Consider the following 21756-nt stretch of genomic DNA (forward strand, 5'->3'; position numbering starts at 1 on the left):
CTACAGAATATGAGGGCTCTTAAGAAAACTAAATACTATACCATCATATACAATAAAATAGCATTACTTTTTTTCTGTCTAATATTCAGTAACTAGTTTTGCATTGTCTGTGTCCACATCAGGATTCAGGCATGTTTTGGTTTGCTTTTCTATTGCTGTGATGATATACTAACCAAAAAGAAATTGAAGAGGGAAGGGTTTGTTCAGCTTTGTCCTAGTCCCAGTCTGTCTTAGTTACAGTTTCTAGTGCTGAGAGACACCATGAGCACAGCAACTCTTTTTATAAAGAAAACATTTCCTTGAGGTAGTTCACTTACAATTTCAGAGGTTCAGTCCATTATCATCATGACAGGGAGCATGGCAGGGTGCAGGCAGATGTGGTGCTGGAGCAGTAGCTGAGAGTCCTACGTCTTGCAGGCAACAGGAAGTCAACTGAGACACTGGGCAGTATCTTGAACATAGGAAACCTCAAAGCCTGCCCCCACAGTGACCCACTTCCTCCAACAAGGCCATACCCACTCCAACAAAGCCACACCTCCTAATAGTACCACTCCTTATGAGATTATAGGAGCCAGTTACATTCAGACTACCTACCACACAGTCCGTCACTGAAGGAAGCTAAGGAAGGAACTCAAAGAAGAGCAGGGATCTGGAGGCAGGAACTAAAGCAGAGGCCATGGAGGGATGTGCTTACTGGCTTGCTCTTCATGACTTACTCAGCCTGCTTTCTTATACCACCCAGCACTACTTGCCCAGGGTGGCACTGCTTGAAGTGTGCTGGGCCCTCCCACATGAGACTTGCCTACAGGTAATCTAATGGAGGCATTTTCTCAATTGAGGTTTCTCTTCCAAGATAACTGTAGCTTGTGTCAAGTTGGCAAAAGACTAACCAGGATGAAATGTGTCCACATGTTAAGATTGGTCTCTGCTAATCTATAACTTTTCCTATGTCTGTTTCTCTATCTCTGTCTCTCTTTTTTCTATTTATTTGTGGAAGAAACAAACCATGACATTGGTCCTGTAGGATTTTCTGCACTCTGGATTTGGCTGATTATATCTATGTGATATTACTTAGTTATGTTCTTCATTCCCAGTATTTCCTATAAACTGGTAAATAAATGTAGAGTTTGATTGAATTTCAGGTCTTGGTTGTGGCAGTGAGACTAGCATATGTGGTACTATAGAATTGTAACTCCTTTTGCACACGTCACTTATTTGCTGTCATGACACAGTTTCTTGCACATGTTCCACACTCAAGTCTTTCATATAATAATGCTCAAGCATTCTTATGTAACTTAAACAGATTCTCCCTCATACTTCGTTTATTATTCATTTATTTATTTATTGAGACAAGATTTCACTACATAACCCTGGGTGTCCTGGAACTCTCTATGTAGACCAGGCTAGACTTGAATTCAGAGAACTACCTGCCTCTGCCTCCCAAGTGCTGGGATTAAAGACAGGTGCCATCACACCTGGCTTCCTAATACTTTACATCATCTCTAACTTAGTTACAATGCCCAGTGCAATGTAAATAGTTACTATACTGTATTTAGGGAATAATGACAAGAAAACACTACATATTCAGTAACAGGCATAGTTTTTTTAGATATATTTTATTTGCTTGTATGTACGTGTACCATGTGCATGCCCACTGCCTGTGGAGGTCATTGGATCCCTTCAGACCGGAGTTATAGACAATTGTAAGCCACCATGTGGGTGCTCTTAACTGCTGAGCCATCTCCAGCCCCTACAAACAGAATTTTTAAAAGGCTATTTTCAGTCCATTTTTGGTTGAAACCCCAGACCTGATTGTATGAGAAACATTGGTGCTAGAGGGACCAGTAAAATAAAGCACAAATGCAATTGCCCAAATTTAGTCTGTGGCAAACTTCATTTCTTTTTATTTATTATACTTTATTTGAGACAGGGTCTCATCTTTTGCCCAGGCTGGCCTCAAACTCCTAAGTTCAAGCAGTTTTTCTACCTCAGTCTCCTGAGTAGCTAGATGGGAAATTTCAAAGGGCAGAGAAGGCTAGGGCTATTACTCAGTGATAGAGTGCTTACCAATTGCACAGTGCCGTTGGTTCAGTTCCTAGTAGAGCAAAGAAAAGAACAAAAGAGCCACTGGTACAGACTGAGAAAGCAGTCAGCCCATCCAAGTAGGTGCCTCTAACTTTAACCCATTGTAGAGAAACGAGATGGAGAAGACACTTGGAGGGCGAAACTTCAGAGAAATGTCCAGCATTTGCACCTTCTTTGAATTCAGCTTTGGCAAACCTTTAAGAAAGAATTTAGCCGGGCGGTGGTGGCGCACGCCTTTAATCCCAGCACTCGGGAGGCAGAGCCAGGCGGATCTCTGTGAGTTCGAGGCCAGCCTGGACTACCAAGTGAGTTCCAGGAGAGGCACAAAGCTACAGAGAATCCCTGTCTCGAAAAACCAAAAAAAAAAAAAAAAAAAAAAAGAAAGAATTTATAGAACAAGAATTTCAGTACTGACTTTTGATGTTAGAATTACTGTTAATATTCTTAGGTATAGTAATGGTATTTGGTTTTATTTTCCAAAAATCCTTTTTGTTTTACAGCATTACTTCTCAGTGGTAGGGTGGGTATTTTGCTCCCCGGGAACAGTGTTGTTTCTGCAGGAAATCTGTAGGGTCTCGTTATAGGAAGATCATTTTGTTGGTCCCTATTGTAAAATGGCCATCTTCTTTAATTTCTTTTTTATAAAAAGCCAAAATACATAGAGCAGTTTCCTCTCACCCCTTGGTAGCCCTAAGGTACAGTAACATAGGAAAGGCAGTTTCATTCTCTCTTCATCATCAGTTCACATGGTTAGGAATTGCTTCCTGGCATCTCAGCACTTGTTCACCGACTTGTTTTCTATCATTGGGACTTTAGGAGTTTAAGTACATATGGCGGCTTCATTCGTGTGCTTCTTCTTGGTGCTCTGTCTTTAGCCAATGGGAATGCATTCGAGTTGGCTTCTGCATCATCTTGACATAATAACCCTTTGAAGTCTTTGTTCATCTTCTTCTTTAGTTCCTGATATGTCTAGGCTCATCCTCTATATTTCTTACCCCTTTCCCTGAGAAACTCTTGACTCTTTTATTCAGTGTGAAATGCTACTATTTGGTAACTACCATCTGGACACTGGAGTGCTCAAGACAGCTGACTGCTTAGTTTTTCTATAACTCTTAAGTAAATTTGAAGGAAAAATAAAATTATTACAGAGTTCATATTAATACTTCTAATTAAAACTGAAATTTTCAGTTTAACATCATTGTCCTTAGGTTTATGTTTCTAATTACTCTCACTGAAAAATCTTGTTTCCTAACCCTTTTTAAAACTTGTGCCTATGTGTATATATGATGTGTGAGTACCACAGCATGAATGCAAAGTCAAAACACAACCTTTTGGAGTCCATTCTCTCCTTCCACCATGTAAGTCCCAGGGACCAAACTTAGGTTGTCAGGGTGAGCCAACTCACTGACCTGGTTTTATCATACTTCCTTCCTCTCATCTCTCTTCTCTCCCTGGCTTTCACACTATACTACATGTACACTTTGCTTTTCTTTGTCTTTCTTTTTTTATCCTGAGCCTTGTGAAGAAAATACAGGCAGTACGGTAGTTCACCTCTAGAGCTAGGTGTGAGGGCACACACCTGTAATCCCAGCACTCGGGATGCAGAGGTAGTGTGTTTTATGTTGATTTCACCATGACATGCATCCTATCAGGATTTGTCCATTATTAACAAATGATGCTGAGTTTAATCCCATAGTTAAAAGTATGAATTGCCAGGTTCCTCACTGCTAAGCATACACTTTGGTCTTTGTCATTAATTAGCAAGGAATCTCTAGAGTGGTGCTTTGTCATCTTGTGAACATCTTGTTCCCCAATAATTTTTTGCCAAACATTTCTCATATTTCTGTTTAGTTTTGTTTTATAACTACACAGGATCATATGGTTCTAGGGTCAAAAGTATAAAACAGGGTACATGAAGTGAATTCTGGCTTCTATTTCTGTCCCCTTCTCTTCATCAGTAGGTCATTTTGTAATTAGTTTTTATATTGCCCTTTTGTTGTGGCTTTAAAATACAAATACGTTTGCATGCAATTGTATTCGTATTATCACCTCCTTTTAGATAATAGTAAACTATCATATACTTTTCATTTTCACTTAAAAGCCTGTTCTACAGACCATTCCTCATCAGTTTGTAGAGACCTTCAAACAGGATTTTCTTTTCTTTCTTTCCATAAATTGCTTATTCAACATGGGTGTGACTTTTTAGTGTAGTTTTTTTTTTTCCATTATGGCCTTTTTCTAACAAAATTTGTTTTTTGTCCCCCTCCCCACTTTGCCCATCTCTCCTCCCTCCCTTGTGCCCTTCCAGCCTCAGTAGCCTCCTTTCCACTTTCCTGTCACATGTTACCTTCCCCCGTGCTTCCTTTCTCAATACTTTGGTGGTTTCCTTTCTAGTTTTCTAGTCTATACCCACTCACTCTCACACCCCTTATTTACACACATGCAAACATTAAAAATTTGGAATCTTTGTCTTTCTGAGACTGGGCACCTCACTTAATTAATACTTTTCACTTCCATCCATTTTCCTGAACATTTCACAATTTCATTTTTCTTAACAGCTGAGTAAAACTCTGTTGTTGATACATCCCATATTTTCACCATCCATTCTTCTGTCGAGGACATCTAATCTGGTTCCATTCCCCTGCAATTGTGAGTAGTACGGCAGTATACATCAATGTGCAAGTATCTCTGTGGCAGAATCTAGAGTCCTTTGGATATATGCCCAAGACTAATATAGCTGAGTCATATGTTAGTGCTATCTTTATTTATTTTTGCTGTTTATTTATTTATTTGGTGAGGGTGGGGAGCTTCAGACAGTTTCTCTATGTAGCCCTGGCTTTCCTGGAGCTCAATATGTACACCAAGCTGGCCTCAAACTCAGAGATCCTCCTGCCGCTGCCTCCCAAATAATGGAATTAAAAGTGTACCCCACCATGCCCAGCTGTCTTGAATTTTTTGAGGGGCCATATTGATTTCCTTAATGGCAATATTTACACTCTTGTTAGCAGTGAATAAGGTCTGCTCTTTTCCCACAGCCTCACCAGCATTTATTGTTAATTGCTTTCTTGATCATAATCATTCTGACTGAGGGTGAGATAGAATCTCAAAGCAGTTTTAATTGGCATTTTCCTGCTGGCTAACAGTAGTGAACATTCACTATATATATAGTTACATTTATTTATTTATCGTGCGTCCATAGACGGGCACATGGCACACGTGTGGAGGTCACAGGACAACCTGCTGGAGTCACTTCTCTCCTTTCACTTTGTGGGTTCTGTAGTTTGAACTCAGGTTTGGTGACAAGTACACTATCCACTGAGCCATCTTGCTGGGCCTTTTGAAATATTGGCCATTTGTGTTTCTTCTTTTGAGAACTATCCGTTCATTACATTAACCCTTTTATGGACTGGCAGTTTTGTGACTTGGGTGTTTTACTTTTGGTAATTCTTTATATATTCTAGATATCAGTCCCCTATCTGAGGCTTAACTGGCAAAGATTTTCTCCTACTGTGCAGGCTGTCTGTTCTGCTGATGGTTTCTCTCGCTATGCAGACTTTTTTAGTTTCATGTCCCATTTATTGGTTCTTGGGACTGTTTTCTGTGCTATTTCAGTCCTGTTCAGAAAGTTCTTGTTTATACCTGTAACTTCAAGTGTATTCTTTCTATCTTCCTGTAACACTTTTGGAGTTGGAGGTTTTTAAAGTCAGTCTTTCATCCATTTTGGCATGGTTTTTGTTTAGGGTAAAAGACGTGTTTTCCAGTAGATATTCTTGATGCTTTTATCAAAAATTAGATGGCCCCAACTGTGAGTTTATTTCTGGGTCTTGTCTTATTCTTTTGGTCTACATGTTTGTTTTTATTGTTCTGTGATGTAATTTTTCCCCTTAATTCTTTGAAAATTTCATGCAGTGTATTTTGATCATATTCACCCCCTCTCCTCAGTCTTCTCGGATCCAACCCTCCTTCCCTACCTACCCAACTTGGTGGCATCTTCTTCCTCCCCCTTTTTTTATAAACCCATCAAATAAAGTCAGTGCTGTCTCTGTATTCTTGGATCTATGGCCTTTCACTCCAGTATGATCAGCCTACTAGAGGCCACACCCTTAGAGAGAACTGACTCGCCCTTTCCCAGCAGCTGTCAACTACCAATAGCTCCCTAGCTAAGAGTGTAATACAATTTTAAGACAGGTATAATAATATCTCCAGCAATGTTCTTTTTACTTAGGATTGATTTGGCTGTATGTAGTCTTTTGTGTTTTTGTATTAATTTTTAGATTTTTTTTTTCTAGTTCTGTGAAGAATGTCGTTGGAATTTTGATGGGAATGCATTGAATCTGTAGATTATTTTTGGTAACAAAAGCCATTTTCACAACAAAATCTGCTAGTCTAGAAGCATGGGAAGTCTCTCTGTCATTTGGTATCTTCTTTAATTGATTTTTCAAGTTTTCATTGTATAAGTCTTTACATTACTAGATACTTTATTTGGGGGGAGCTATTGTACATAGGTTGTTTTTTCCTAATTTCTCTCTCAGGAATTTTGTTGTTGGTATATATGAGAGCTACTAATTTTTGTATGTTGATTTTCTTTTTTTTTAAAAGATTTATTTATTATACATAGTGTTCAGTGTGCATGTGTCCTTGCAGGCCAGAAGAGGGCACCAGATCTCATTACAGGTGGTTATGAGCCACCATGTGGTTGCAGGGAATTGAACTCAGGACCTCTGAAAGAGAACAGACAGTGCTCTTAACCACTGAGCCATCTCTCCAGCCCTGTATGTTGATTTTCTACCTTGCAACTTTACTAAAAGTGTTTATTAAATGTAAGCATTTTCTGGTAGAGTGTATAGGGTCAAGAACAGAATCATGTCTGCGAATATGAGTAATTTCACTTTTTTGTTTCCTATTTTTATCCTTTTTATGGCTTTCTCTTGCCTTACTGTTCTAGCAAGACTTTCAGCACAGTATTGGATAAGAGTGTAGAGAGTTGACTTCTTTGTCTCATACCAAAATTTAGAGGAAATATTTTCAGTTTTTGACTGTTTATTATAATGTTGGCCATAGGTTTGCCATATATAACATTTATTGTTTCGAGGTATGTTGCATTGTTCCTAATTTCTCCAGGACTTTTATCTTGAAGGCATGTTGAACTGTGTTAAAGGCCGTTTCTGTATCTATATAGGAATGGTCATGTATTTGGCCTTACAATTATTTATATGGATGGCTAGAAGGATGATGGCTCACCAATTAAGAATACATACTGTTCTTGCACAGGATCAAAGTTTGGTTTCCCGCACCTATGTCGAATGGCTCATAGTCTGTAATGTCAGCTGTAGGGAGATCTGGCGCTTTCGGCTTCCCTGGGTACCTGCGCTCACACGCACATGTGCACAGTCACACACAGCAGCTGTGGTTCTTCTGTGTAAGATAGAGCCAATCAGCATTCTAGCATGGTCATCTAGAAAGATGACACAGCAGTTAAGAGCATGCATCGCTCTTGCTGAGGATCTGAGTTTGAGTCCTAACCCCATTTCATGCAGCTCAACCACCTGTAATGCCAGCTCCAGGAGAGCCGACACTGCCGTCCTCCACTGGGTACCAGCATTCATGTGTACAAACCCATACACTGGTTCATATACCTAATTAAAAAACAAAAAACGCATTCTAACATGAAAGGCTCAGGAACCCCCACATCTAGCGGAAGAGCTGTTAATGGTTGATACATTCTGAGGGAGAGAGTTTTTTTTTTAAGGAGATGTAAATTTGAAAGGTGGACCATGTTCTAGTGGATGGTCTCACACTTGTTAGTATATGGACAGAGCATACTGGACTCAGTGGGATTTGGTGGGATTTTTTTCTTTTTAAAGTTTTACTTATTTATTTCTGAGAGAGAAAGAACATGAAGTTAGCCGGATAGGAAGAAGTTGGGGGAGGGAAAGAATATGGACAAAATATATTGCATGAAAAAAATTTAAATAAGTTCATAAAAAAATGACTGGAATTTGAGGGATGGAGGAGTGGAGGTGGACCTAGACCAATGGTTCTCACCCTTTGTAACGCTGCAGCCCTTTAACACGGTCAGTTCCTCATGCGGTGCTGACCCCAACCATCAAAGTATTTTCATTGCTATTTCCTAACTGGAACTTTGCTACTGTTAGAAATTGTAATGTAGATATCTGTGTTTTCTGATACTCTTTGGTGAACCCTGTGAAAGTGTGGTTCAACTCCCAAAGGGGTTGTGACCCACGGGTTGAAAACCATTGATCTAGAAGGAGTAGGGGAAGAGTGGGGGTGAATATGATCAAAATACTTTGTATGCATGTATGAAATTCTCAAAGAATTAATAAAATACCTTAAAAGTAAATCTAAAAAGATTACATTGTTAAATGACATGGATTGATTTGCATATGTTTTAATTCTTAATGTTTTATTAATTAAATATTATTTGACAATTTCACACATGTTCATAATGCATACTTATATCACACACACCCTCTCTCATCTCTCTACTGCCACTACCTACTCACCCCACATCAGTACAAGTCTTTTTCTCATGTTCGTGTCTACTTGTTTTGTGACTTGGTGAGTAACTAGGGCTGTCCAAATGAACAGATTTGGAGCTACCTGGGGGAGCTTGGTGGTCTCAGCACTGGGTACATAACTGGAGAAAATGATTTCACCACTCTCAGAAACTCAATAAGCAGGAAGAGTCATGGCCCCATGAGCAACCAAGCACCTTTCTCTTCCATCACTGATTACTGACAAGGACTGTCCTGTGTGGCTCTGTGCAGGTAACTGTTGTTGTGAGTTCGTGATTGCATATGTTGAACTAGCCTTGCATCCTTGGGATGAAACAAACTTGGTCATGATCTTGATATGCTCTTGAATTGTTTGTATTTTCCTGAAAATGTAAGTGTCTGTGTTCACTGGGGACTTTGGGTCTATAGTTTTCTTTTGTCATTATCTTTACCTGATTTTGAAGCTGGCTGGCTTCAAAAGAATGAAATTGGTGATGTTCCTTTCCTTTCTAGTTCATGGAACAGTTTAACAAGCATTGATATTAGATTTTCCTTTAAAGTTTGCCAGGTGTGGTGGCGCACGCCTTTAATCCCAGCACGTGGGAGGCAGAGGCTGGTGGATCTCTGTGAGTTTGAGGACAGCCTGGTCTACATAGTTCCAAGAGAACCAATACTACATAGTGAGACCTTGTCCCCAAAATAATAGTACTAATAAAGTTTGATAGAACTTAGTGTCCTGGGCTTTTCTCTGTGTACTTTTAATTACTGTGTCAGTCTCGTTGTTCATTATGAATCATGTGCATTTAGAAATGAAGCACTTCACTTTTAGATTTTTGTTTGTTTTTTTTAATTTAGATTTTATACCTTATTAGAATATAAGTTTTGGAGCTAGAGACATAGTTTGAAATTTAAGAGCATTTACTGTACTTGCAGTAGACCCAAGTTCTGTTCCTAGCACCCACACGGTGGCTCCCAGCTATCTCTAACTTTAGTTCCAGAGAGTTAATGCTGTCTTCTAGCTTCCAGGGATACCAGGGCTCTTCTCTGTTTCTAAAAATATAAATATATTCATGTCCTTCTCACTCTTGAAATCACATTGGTCTCCTTTGAGATAAAAACGTATGTTTTGTACGGCCTTTTATAATCTGTCCTTCGCTTGTCTGTCTCACTTCTCTTTCTTTATGGTTCCTCACCATGCTTCCTGTGAGTGCATGAACATGATCATGTATGCACACAAATTGTTAGTAGTGCCATATTGATTCTTTAAAAGGGGTGGCTTCTGAAGTTGATTATTTCTGAATTGCTTTGAATTCAATGAAAAACCAATGAGGACCCTCCTCTCCAGCTTTTGCCTGTGATGTTCTCGGCTGTTTACAAAACCATGTCTACTCTTTTGTCTTCTACTGTTCATCCCATAGACTTTAACTTACACACACGCCCAGAAGCTTTCCCTGACCACCATCAGAATCGGGTTCCCTTCTTGTGTGCTGATTCAACACTGCTTGTCACTGTCTTTACATTCATCCTGCACTATTCTGATTATTCACTTAGTCGTGTTTCTGTTAGCTCCTTGAATTCTGTGAATACAGGAACAGCTCTTGGTGGATATTCAGTTAAAGTAGTTATTAACTAAAAGTGGCAGTGAGGCACAAATTCAAACATGCATTTACAGTAGCTATAAGGGGCCCTAAACCAAAATTGAGTGGAATTTGTTCAGATACAACGATTTAAGAGGACAGCATGAGCTGCCTTAGTTACTGTGGAGCTGTAAGTGCAGGCCAGAGCAGTCTGTGAGGAGCTTTAGGTCACCCTGGGATGGTGCTGGCTCATGGCTTGGGCTAAGCCAGAGAAGGCCACTCTGTTCCTCCAGAGACAAATAGATTGGCAGGATCTGGAGGAAGAACTAAAGGCGAGAAAGCCACATTCACCTAGAATTTCAGTGATAGTTGGAACAGTTACTTCAAGCTAGATTTTGTGAAAGACACCAAGCTGGAGAAGAACTGGCCTTCTGCGTAGGAGCAGATCCCCAAGCTCCACTCATCTCTCAGGTAATCTGGACTTGGGGTCAGATGCTCCTTACTGTTGCTGGGTGTGGGGTTACAGGATGCACAGGCGGAGGAGGAAATCAAGCAAGAGATGAACACACTACAGCAAAAGCTGAATGAGCAGCAGAGTGTGCTTCAGCGGATTGCTGCCCCCAACATGAAGGCCATGGAGAAGCTGGAGAGTGTCCGAGACAAGTTCCAGGAGACCTCAGATGGTAAGGCTGACCTTTCTGGCCTTTAGATGAGAGCAGAAGACGGAAGGTGTGGTAACGGTGTACTGGTATGTCACGCCAGCTCCTGTTTTTACATTGCCGGCTACCCTAAACAGTGGGGTTATCTACTTGCTTTCTGGGGAGCACATGATGGTGCCAAGATGGCTGGTAGAGCTCATGGAATCCTTGAGAATCCATGTTTGTGTGGCTCTAGGACTAGACTATGCTACTATCAGTAGCCAACTCACTGGCTACTGATCCTTGTGGGGCTCTCTTCAGGCATGTCTCTCCCTTTGTAGGTTGCCACTAGAATTTTCATTGATAGGTTGTTCTTGGCGGGGTATGGTTCTCAACCCTGGCAGAACCCAGGGCACTGAGAGCTCATCATCTGCTCTTTTTTTTTTTGTCTGGCAGAGTTTGAGGCAGCACGAAAGCGAGCAAAGAAGGCCAAGCAGGCATTTGAACAGATTAAGAAGGAGCGCTTTGACCGATTCAATGCTTGTTTTGAATCTGTGGCTACCAACATTGATGAGATCTATAAGGCTCTGTCCCGAAATAGCAGTGCCCAGGTAGACTGCAGTTCTTACGCAACCAGCTCCTACCATTCCTCCTCAGTCGCTCTTCCCTCTTCCCATCACCATGCTCATCCACACATCCAGGTCCTCACCCCCTTCTGTCTTCCTCTAGGCATTCCTGGGCCCCGAGAATCCTGAAGAGCCCTATTTGGATGGCATCAACTACAATTGTGTAGCTCCTGGCAAACGCTTCCGGCCTATGGACAATTTGTCAGGCGGGGAGAAGACAGTTGCAGCTCTGGCCTTGCTTTTTGCCATCCACAGGTAAGGAAGGCTCTGCCCCATAGGGCAGTTGGTGGAGAGACAGAGCTGAGGCAACCAGACACTCTGGGGCCCAAAGATATGCCGAGATCTGCATAGGTGAAGGTGTTTTAGTGTCTGCATTGTATCACGTTTCCCTCTCTATCTACTGTAGCACATCTGCCTTGGTGTTTTTAGACCTGTCTTTTCCATCTACCCTCATCCACTCAGCCTATCTTTCTGTATTTAGTTCCACTTCTAGGCTTTTCCTCACATGGTTGCTAGCTAGTAAGCTCTTTCTGTACATACCTAGCTTGACCTCTTCATTCTCCTTCCCTTCCTCTGGGAAGCCCTCTTTGACCTCTGGCATACCTTGACACATCCCCATCCCAGGCCAGTAGTGCTTAAATATGACCCCTATGACTTAGCGTTTAATTATACAGTATCACCTTGTGAACATTTCTTGAGTGCTGCTCTGTACCAGACCCTGTTGAGAGCATGGGGACAGATGAGTCAGACGTGGTCTCTGGCCTAAGGAGCTCACAGACTAGAGGAAGCCAGACACAGGGGAGGGGCAGCTAACCTTCAGTGTGTGGATGGGCTAAGGAAGGTTTTTAATGGTAAGTGATGGGCAGGGAAAGATAAAAACCATGAGTAGTGTTTGGGGGCAGGAGAGGTGGCTCAGTGGTTAAGTGCTCTTGCAGAGGACCTAGGTTTGGTTTTCAACACCTCTTGTGATTTTTGTAGGCATCAGCCTTGCACATGGTACACATATATACATTCATGAAAAACACTTACACACATAAAATAATTTTTTAAAAGAAAAGTTTGCTAAGGAACCCAGCAAGCATTCTAGGCTGAACCTGCTGCATGTATGGAGGCAAGGAGGCATGTCCGAGTGTGATGTATGTTGGGATATAGTAGACCTACAGATAGCTTGCATTTTGAAGACAGTTGTGTCCCTAGCCAACCTGGAAGTTCCTGGAAAAAGCCCTGTTTTTCATGGTCGTAGGGGGATAGTGGCACACAGAGCCAGATACTGAGGAGGGTATTCAGGGACCTAGGCCACTGTAAATTTTAGACTTGGGTTATTTGGTCTATGAATGCAATTGCCCTATTCTGGCTGTGGGGCTGGTACGCTCTTCTTGCTGTCCTTTCCTTATTATTAGCTCACCCATTCATTCCCTCCCAGCTACAAGCCAGCCCCCTTCTTCGTCCTGGATGAAATTGATGCTGCCTTGGATAACACCAACATTGGCAAGGTGAGTGCAAGAAAGTTGAGGTCTGGGGCTGGGTTTCAGAGAGCAATTCTTGATTGTGCCCTAGCTATTCCTGCTGCCTAGTCTATGTTCCAGGAAGATTGGATCATCCTTGTTTTGATAATCAATAGCCTTTTCTTTTTTCTTTTTTTCTTTTTTTTTTTTTTTTTTTTTTTTGAGCTGAGGATCGAACCCAGGGCCTTGCGCTTGAGCGCTCTACCACTGAGCTAAATCCCCAACCCTCAATAGCTTTTTCTTAGTCTCCCTTGCTCCCTCCCCCACCTGCTTACTTGGACTGCGCTGCTAACCACCCCTCCCACAGGTGGCAAATTACATCAAGGAGCAGTCAACTTGCAACTTCCAGGCTATTGTCATCTCTCTCAAAGAGGAGTTCTACACCAAGGCTGAGAGCCTCATTGGAGTCTATCCTGAGGTAGGGTGGGCTGGCCTCAGGAGCCAGTCCTCTTCCTGCCCAACTCCCCAAGGCAGGAAGAGAAAGCAGCAGTGAAAGAGTGGAGGAGTGGAGGGAATCACGTCCTGAGCAGCCCTGTGGGCTTGTTGGAGCCCTGCCCTGAACGTTTAGCCAGCCCATCCTGGCAGAGGCAGCCAGACAGTAGAGACAGGAGCAAAGTGGAGAGGTAGGCAAAGAAAGAAGGCACATGGGATAGAATGCTTTCTCTCATATCCAGAAAGAACCATTGCCTGGCCTTTGAGCAGACACATAGGGAGGCAGTTTTTCAGCCTCTGGTCCTCAGCTGTATACCTTTCTTAATTCTCTCCTGACATTTTTTTCCCCTCCTTCAGCAAGGGGACTGTGTGATCAGCAAAGTCCTGACCTTCGACCTCACCAAGTACCCAGATGCCAACCCAAACCCCAATGAACAATAGGAAGAATTCTGCCCTCTTGTTTGGATCCTGGAACTGCCCTTCTGTCGATCTCCTGGATCTCTCTCTCTTATCACCCATTATCATGGAATCTCTGGGAATTATGCCTCCCTTATATGTATCATTGCCTGTATGCATGTGGATTTGTTTGCAAAATAAATATTGGACACCTGTTTTAAAGGAGAAGCATAATCAGAGTTTTATTCTAAGGGAGCATAGGATGAACAGCACACCAGATGGGCAAAAGCAGCTAGGACCTCAGGAGTTATAGGCAGTCACTAAACTGCCCTCAGTCATTCTTTTGTGGGCTTATTCGTGTATTCATCTGACACATAGTGGACACCCCCTATTTGTCTGGGCCTGTGTTTAAAATACTAAGGTGAATCAGAGACCATCTTTTTTCTGTTTTGTTCTGTTTTTTCTGAGACAGGGTTTCTCTGTGTAGCCCTAATTCCCCTGGAACTCACTCTGCAGCCCAGGCTGGCCTTGAACTCACAAAGATCCACCTGCCTCTGCCTCCCAAGTGCTGGGATTACAGGCATGCTCCAGCACCCAGTTCAGGGATCATCTGTTAATGGTAAGGAAATGGTAAGGTAACCAATTACTCTGGTTAGTCACATATCACAAGGATCTTGACAAGAGGATTATCACTTCCATGCTTTGTGGAAAAGCTCACATTTGAGCAAGACCTTGACAGGGATTAAGAGTAGAGGGTGCTCTGGGGAGAGACAGTTACAGGTCTGCTTCCACTCTCTACCACTTAACTAATGGTTGCTGAGCAAATCATTTGACCTTTCTTTGCCCTGGTTCCCTCATTTGTAAGATGGGGTTAATATTTACCTACCTCATAGGATTTAATGATGTCAGGCTCTCACTAAAAACCCTATTCATGAGGCTGGAGAGATGGCTCAGAGGTTAAGTGCACTGGCTGCTCTTCCAGAAGACCCAGGTTCAATTCCCAGCACCCACCACGTAGCAGTTCACAACTGTCTGTAACTCCAGTTCCAGGGGATCCAGCATCCTAACATAGACATAAATGCAGTCAAAACACCAATGCACTATCCACTAGATACCAGCCCCTCCAAACACAAGTCTTGTTATTCCTGGGCCTGGAAGGGCTTCTGACCCTTGTAAAGGACAGAAGGAACTGCCAACTCTGGGAGGTGCTGGATGCTTTGGTTACCAGGAAAGGGCCAAGGCAAGAATAGGGTTTATCTGATTGATAGAGAGCCTGAGGAAGCCAGTAATTTCAATCATACATGGTAACTGCTTGGGCCCCAAGCTGAGTTGTCAGAAACTAAGCCTAATAGGTCACTTGTCAGCCTAACATGTTAAGATCTGGTTGGGAACTAACCTCATTAGCTAAAAATTATACTGTGGGTTGATGAGATGATTTGGTGGGTAAAGGCACCTGCTACCAAGTCTAATATCCTGAGTTGGATCCCTGGGACCCACATGATGGAAGGTAAAACCCAGCCCCCTGCAAGTTCTCTGACCTCCACATATGTCCATACATACAAGCATACAAAAACCATGAAATTACAATGGTTTTTCTTTTCTTTCTTTTCTTTTTGTTTTTGGTTTTGGTTTTTCAAGACAGGGTTTTACTGTGTAGCCCAGGCTGGCATGGAACTCATAGAAATCCACCTGCCTCTGCCTCCTGAGTACTGGGATTAAAGGCGTATGCTACCATCGCCAGGCTCATCCCAGATTCTTTTTTTTTTTTTTTGGTTTTTCGAGACAGGGTTTCTCTGTGTAGCTTTGCGCCTGTCCTGGAACTCACTTGGTAGCCCAGGCTGGCCTCGAACTCACAGAGATCCGCCTGGCTCTGCCTCCCGAGTGCTGGGATTAAAGACGTGCGCCACCACCGCCCGGCTCATCCCAGATTCTTAAAGATAGCAGTTGCTATTCTCTGCCTTCAAGATGAGAAAACTGACCCTCCCCCACAAGGGGTTAAAGGCCCCAGATAACACTGAGTTTGAACCCAAGTTTGTTTTTCTTTAATTCATTCCAGTGCTTTTCCATTGCAGAGGTGGTTAACAGCCTTGGCTATACATCAGAATCACTTGTGAAGTCCACCCCCCCTTTTTAAAAGATAAAAGCAATACATACATAGGTAAAATTAAAATAGTACAGAAGGGCTCGTAATGAAAATCAGCAGTTACCTTCCACACCCCCACATTCCAAAGGATGTGGAGCTTTTCAAAAATAAATTGCTCTGGTCCCACCTCTGGAAATATGATTCAGTAGGTGTGGATAATAACCCAGATAACTAACCCTCTCCGTTATAGGATGGAGAGGATTACATGAGATGCCTTAGACTATGGCCCAGGCACACTGGAACACAAGTGCTTCAAAGTCTTCAGGATCAGGGAGGTGAGATTCGAATAGATTAATGATAGAGCCTAGACTTCCACTTGGAGCTCCTTTTGCTCACTGCTTTCCGATAGACACCATGGGGTGTTTAAGGAAGCTAAACCCAAGGAGAATCCCATGCCTTAGAAGGAGCTAGGTTGGCTCGATTACCTTGGTCTAAGGAGTTGAGTGCTTTTCACACTAGTATCTTCCTTTAATCAGACATTTCATTCTGGAAATCTTAGTATTGCACACCTGGAATATAAAAATGAGTCAAATATTTATCCTGCTTTGAGTAGTTATGTCACTGCCTAGTTAGAAGCCAATTCATAAGCACCCTGGGTAGTCAGGTCTGTCAGAAGCATAGGAATGATGTTAAGAGATTCAAAGAAGACATTTTCTAGCCCAGGAGGTGATACCTGAACTGAGACGTGAATAGGAATTCACTAGTTGCAGTAGAAGGAAACCCCAGGCGGTGACAATGGTATGTATGAAGATCTGGAGGCCAGAAATAGCAATTAAGGAGCACTGGAGCATAAGGATTGCAGGGGTGGAGAAAAGCAGCAAGAAACACTGAAGGTAATCGGGAACCAAATGATTTTTTAAAAAATGTTTTTAATGTTAATTTTTATTTTATGTGTATGAGTGTTTTACCTGCCTATGCATGTACATGCCCACAGAAACCAGAAGACAACATTGGATGCCCCTAAAGTTATGAGCCACCATGTGGGTGCTGGGGATCAAACCTGGGTCCTCTGAAAGAGCTCTTAACTGCTTTGCCATCTCTCCAGCCCACCAAACAAAGAGTTTTAAGTGTCTGGCTAGAATTTGGGCTTAGGGGACATTATAGTTCCCATACTTGCTGTACCCAAGAAACAGGCCATCCGTGGGTTCCAGCTTCCAAACCTTCCATTTCAGCATGTGGGCAAAGCCCTCAGCCTCAAGTGCTTACTCCCCAAATAACTAGGGTCCTGCAGACTTCGGAACCATAGCTTGAAGACCTTGTGGGAGCTGTGAAACCAGCTTTAAGCAGAGGACAGACACTCCAGAGGCAAAGAGACAAGACAGCCTGGATGGGAATGAATTGGGTTAGATGTTCATGTTCTGTGCACCTGTGACTACAGTTTTCCTTTCAGCCAGCATCTTATGAATGGCTTCTTACTTTGTCTCAAGCAAATACACCAAACCCCAAGGGCGAGCCTGCAGATAGCTGGTTTCCTGGCTTATTCCCTGCAGAAAGCCCAGTACCCGATAACAAAAACCACCTGGGAAGATTTCAAGTGTGTGAATGTGTGAATGAGTGCATTTGTGAAGGAGAGGATGGAGGTTAGGAACGGCGAAAAGACCAGGCTGTCTACCATAGACAAGGACAGTGGAAATGGGTTGAATGTGATGAGATAGGAGCCAAGGTGATGAACTGAGGGGCCCGGCAGCTGAGAGCACTGGCTGCTCTTCCAGAGGATGAGGGTTTGGTTCCCAGTACTCACATAGCACTGAAAACTGCAATTCCAGCTTCAGGGGATCCGATGCCCTCTTCTGGCCTCAGTGAGCGCCAGGCATGCATGTGGTGCATAGATATACATGCAGGCAAAACATCCAGACACATTAAGTTTCAAAAAGATGTACTTTGAAGACTTGAGTATTGGTGTGATTGGTGACTGAGATATATATGAATAGCCATATTCCTACTCTATTCCAGTTGTCTTTTCCTGATCTGTCTCTGAATCAGAATCCTCTTTTAGCCTCCTCAGCACCTGGAACTCATCCCTCAAGTTAAGCCTTCTGTGTACTGTATGTTCCCCTGCATCCCCCAGTCACTGATTCACCCATCCAGTTCAATACATTTTGGCTGAGCACCTCCTGTATACATTGAGACTCTTCTAAGCTAGGACTCCAACTCCCTCTTCCTCACTTAAATATTTTTGAAGTTTCCCCCGCCCCCCAGGTAAGCTGTATCCTTTATCCAATAGCATATAAAGAGATGTCCACTATACCAAACCTATAAAGGAACTTAGAGACTGTCAATTCTAAGGCCTTTGGAGAGAAATTAATTTCCCTAAGGTCCTACTACTAGGAAGTATTGGAGCCATAAATGGGACCCAGGTTCTAATCCGGACAGGTAGAAATGGTAAGGAAGGTAGGACTTAGGGTGAGCTTTGACAATTGATGTATAAGCAGGGCAAACAATGCTTGCCAACTATACTACTATAAACAAAAACAAAAACAAGAAACCTTGCCTTGCTGCTTCTAAGGGGTTTCTCTAATGTAAGTTGCCACACTCTACCATGTGACTTCACAGGCCCAACTACAGATGACTAGACTGGGATAGTATTGGAACCAAGGTATCAAATTTCTAGGCTGGTTAGCAGCCTCCTAAGTGGACTGGAGTAAGGATTCCATCTTTTTGTTTGTTTGTTTGTTTGTGTGGTGATATTGTGTTCCCCAAAATATTGTGCACTCTAATAAACTTATCTGGGGTCAGAGAACACTAGATATAGAGTGTTCTGGTCACTAGATATAGAGGCCAGAAAATGGTGGCACACACGCCTTTAATCCTAGCATTCCAGAGGCAGAGATCCATCTGGATCTCTGTGAGTTCAAAGCCACATTGGAAACAGCCAGGCGTGGTAACAAGAGCCTTTAATCCCAGGAAATTGATGGCAGGAAGCAAATAGGTATTTAAGGTGTGAGGACGAGGAACTAGACCTGGTTAAGCTTTTAGGCTTTTGAGCAGCACAGTTCAGCTGAGAGGCATCCAGTCTGAGGAAACAGGATCAGCTGAGGAATTGGCAAGGTGAGGTAGCTGTGGCTTGTTCTGCTTCTCTGATCTTTCAGCGTTCACCCCAATACCTGGCTCCAGGTTTGTTTTTATTAATAAGACCTTCTAAGATTCATGCTATATGTTTGTTTTGTTTTTTTGAGATAGTTTCTCTGTGTGTAGCCCTGGCTGTCCTAGAACTCACTCTGTAGACCAGGCTGGCTTCGAACTCACAGAGATCCACTTGCCTCTGCCTCCAGTGCTGGAATTAAAGGCATGCGCCACCACTGCCCGGCAAGGATTACATCTTGTGAGGATTCCATCCTACGTGGGTGGCTTACCTAATGGCATGTCTGTATAAAATAGATATTTCGGGGAAGTTGAATCTGTGGTATTCAAAATAAGTGAACAATTAGAATTCACCGAGGCTGGAAACTTACACAGCAACAGCAAAACTGTAGAAATCATAAATCATAGGGCTGGATCAATGACTCAGCAGTTAAGAGCACTGGCTGCTCTTGAAAAGGACCCAGCTTTGGTTCCCAGTACCCATGTGGCAGCCTGTAACACTAGTTCCAGGGGATCTGATGCCCTCTTCTGGCCTCTGTGGGCACCAGGCATTCACATGGTCCACATCTATACATGCAGGCACTCACACACATACATAACATAAAAAAAAAAAATCTTTTCAAAAATTCTAAGTTGTGAGATATTTGTATCATGAGTTCACAGGGCTGGCCATCAAGCAACAAGGCACTGAGGGCCCAAAGGATGCAACGATGTAGCAGGAGCCACAAGACATTATGTAAAATCCATGAAGCAGCAGAAGGCTTGAATGCATATACAAGACCCACGAGACAGCAGGAGTGATGAATCCCAACGAGACGCTACCCAGTAGCTTGAAGCACGCGGTAGAAACAATGGGAATAGGAGAAGCAGCCGGGGTACCAACAAGGGAAACCCATGGATTAATGGAAGCCAAAGTCCCAAGAGCCACAAAGCAGCAGGAGCAGAAAGTCCTCGAGGCGCTGAGGCAGTGAAAGCCATGGGCTAGAGACAAGAGGAGGAGAAAGACGTTAGTCAGTAGCAGTAGGAGGGTATAAATACAGCCAGAAAGTAGTTGAGTCACCATTTTGAGAAAGGAGCAACAGATGCCTCAACTGAGGGGGTGACAAGATAAGCCAGGCTCTAGAGCTGCTTTGGAGCAAAAGCCATTTTCAAGTTTGCCTCTGAAGCCCTTCCTGTCTCGTTTCCCTGTGGATGCTTTAAACGCCCATCTAAAAGAGGTTAACACATGTGCAATTTAGATGTGTGAAGACCGGGGAAGTTCTTCCTGGGGAGTTTGATGCAAGACGCAGAGGTGAGAATTGGTTCTTTCCCTCGTGACCTCATTTTCTCATGTACTTTTCACTCGTTTGCTTGTTGATTCCTTTTTCTCATTTGTCCAATTCGTTTTTTTCCTTCTTAGTCTATGCATTGATATGAATGTTTACTCGGTCGTTCTTTGCTGCATCCACTCTTCCCATTTATCTGCTCTACAAGCATATATTGAGTTCTTTTCTGCATATCAGGCCCTCAACTAGACTCCGAGTTCTCCGGCCTCCAGAAATTCACAGTTTAAGTAGTGACTCAGAGAAGTGCACTAAATGTAGCAGATGATATAACAGAAGTCTAGATGGGGCAGGGTGAGCTTATAGAAAGCACGGGGTGGTTCTCACTGGAGTCTGGTGGGTTGGAGGAATTGCTCAGTAACACCCTTAGAGAAGAAAGTGTACTTCAACTGAGCCTTGAAAGAGGAGTTAGTGCTTACTATCTGGGAAGGGAAGAAAGAACTTTATGAGGAGCTGCCTAAGCCAAGAAAGTGTAAGTATATGGGTTTCAGAGAGTAGTTAGTGTTGGTCCATGCCGTGGTAAAACTGGTGGAAGCCATGCAATCAAGTTTAGCTTTGATCTTATGAACAATGGGGAAGCTGTAGGATCTGAAACAGGAAAGGGACAGACTGATACATTAGGAATCTCAGTCCAGCAGCTAGTGTTACAGAAGATGAGGGGTGGGCCGGGCAGTGGTGGCGCACGCATTTAATCCCGGCACTTGGGAGGCAGAGGCAGGTGGATCTCTGTAAATTCAAGGCCAGCCTGGGCTACAGAGCTAGTTCCAGACAGCCAGGGCTATGCAGAGAAACCCTATCAAAAAAAAAAAAACACAAAAACTAAAAGAAGAAGAAGCTTGGGGGCATAAAGCACTGACCTAAATTATGTATGTGAATAAAGTGTACTTGAGTGTCATCATTAGACTTGTGAATGAGGACTCATGAGAACCCTTGAGGTGTGAGAAACTTGTTCAGCTAGAAGCCAAGATTCTTGTTTTGTTTTTTTCAGACGGTAGAATTTCAGTTAAGAGTTTTAGAATAGGGGCTGGAGAGATGGCTCAGCAGTTAAGAGCACTGGCTGCTCTTCCAGCACCCACATGGCAGCTCACAACTGTCTGTAACTCCAAGATCTGACACCCTCACACAGACATACAGGCAGGCAAAACACCAGTGCAAAAAAAAAATGAAATAAAAAGAGTTTAAGAATAGGGAGGATTCTAACTGGTGAAAATGAGGAAGGGCTTTCTGAGCTCGGGAGATAAGTAAGAAGACAGCAGTAAAAACATTACAATCTGACTGGATCGGGGCTGCATTTAAGAGAAAGAGACTGCAAAGTTTTCCAAACTATTACATGAAGTCTGCAGGGACAAGGAAATCTGGGGGGACAGAGAAAGTTCATGGACAAGAGTATCCTTTGTGATTTTAAATTTTTTTAATCAAACATTCATTTAAAAATG

The 21756-nt window shown here is 42.8% G+C and overlaps 1 protein-coding gene across 3 annotated transcripts in view; it reads left to right on the top strand.

Moving 5' to 3' along the window:
- Smc1a (structural maintenance of chromosomes 1A) overlaps positions 1-13996 on the top strand; it is a 45998-nt gene extending 32002 nt beyond the window's left edge. For 2 of the 3 annotated variants that reach the window (XM_052760109.1, XM_052760154.1), the window contains 6 exons: positions 10704-10860; positions 11272-11426; positions 11545-11696; positions 12865-12934; positions 13254-13364; positions 13736-13996. In XM_052760109.1, the coding sequence (XP_052616069.1) occupies positions 10704-10860; positions 11272-11426; positions 11545-11696; positions 12865-12934; positions 13254-13364; positions 13736-13819 (729 nt within the window). In that variant the 3' untranslated portion in view covers positions 13820-13996. The remainder of the gene's footprint in view (positions 1-10703; positions 10861-11271; positions 11427-11544; positions 11697-12864; positions 12935-13253; positions 13365-13735) is intronic. The other variant, XM_052760213.1, reaches the window with a different exon arrangement.
- Positions 13997-21756: the final 7760 nt, after the last annotated feature.

This window comes from Peromyscus californicus, unplaced genomic scaffold (assembly GCF_007827085.1).
Source record: "Peromyscus californicus insignis strain IS unplaced genomic scaffold, ASM782708v3 Scaffold_10__1_contigs__length_136768540, whole genome shotgun sequence".
Lineage (NCBI taxonomy): Eukaryota > Metazoa > Chordata > Mammalia > Rodentia > Cricetidae > Peromyscus > Peromyscus californicus.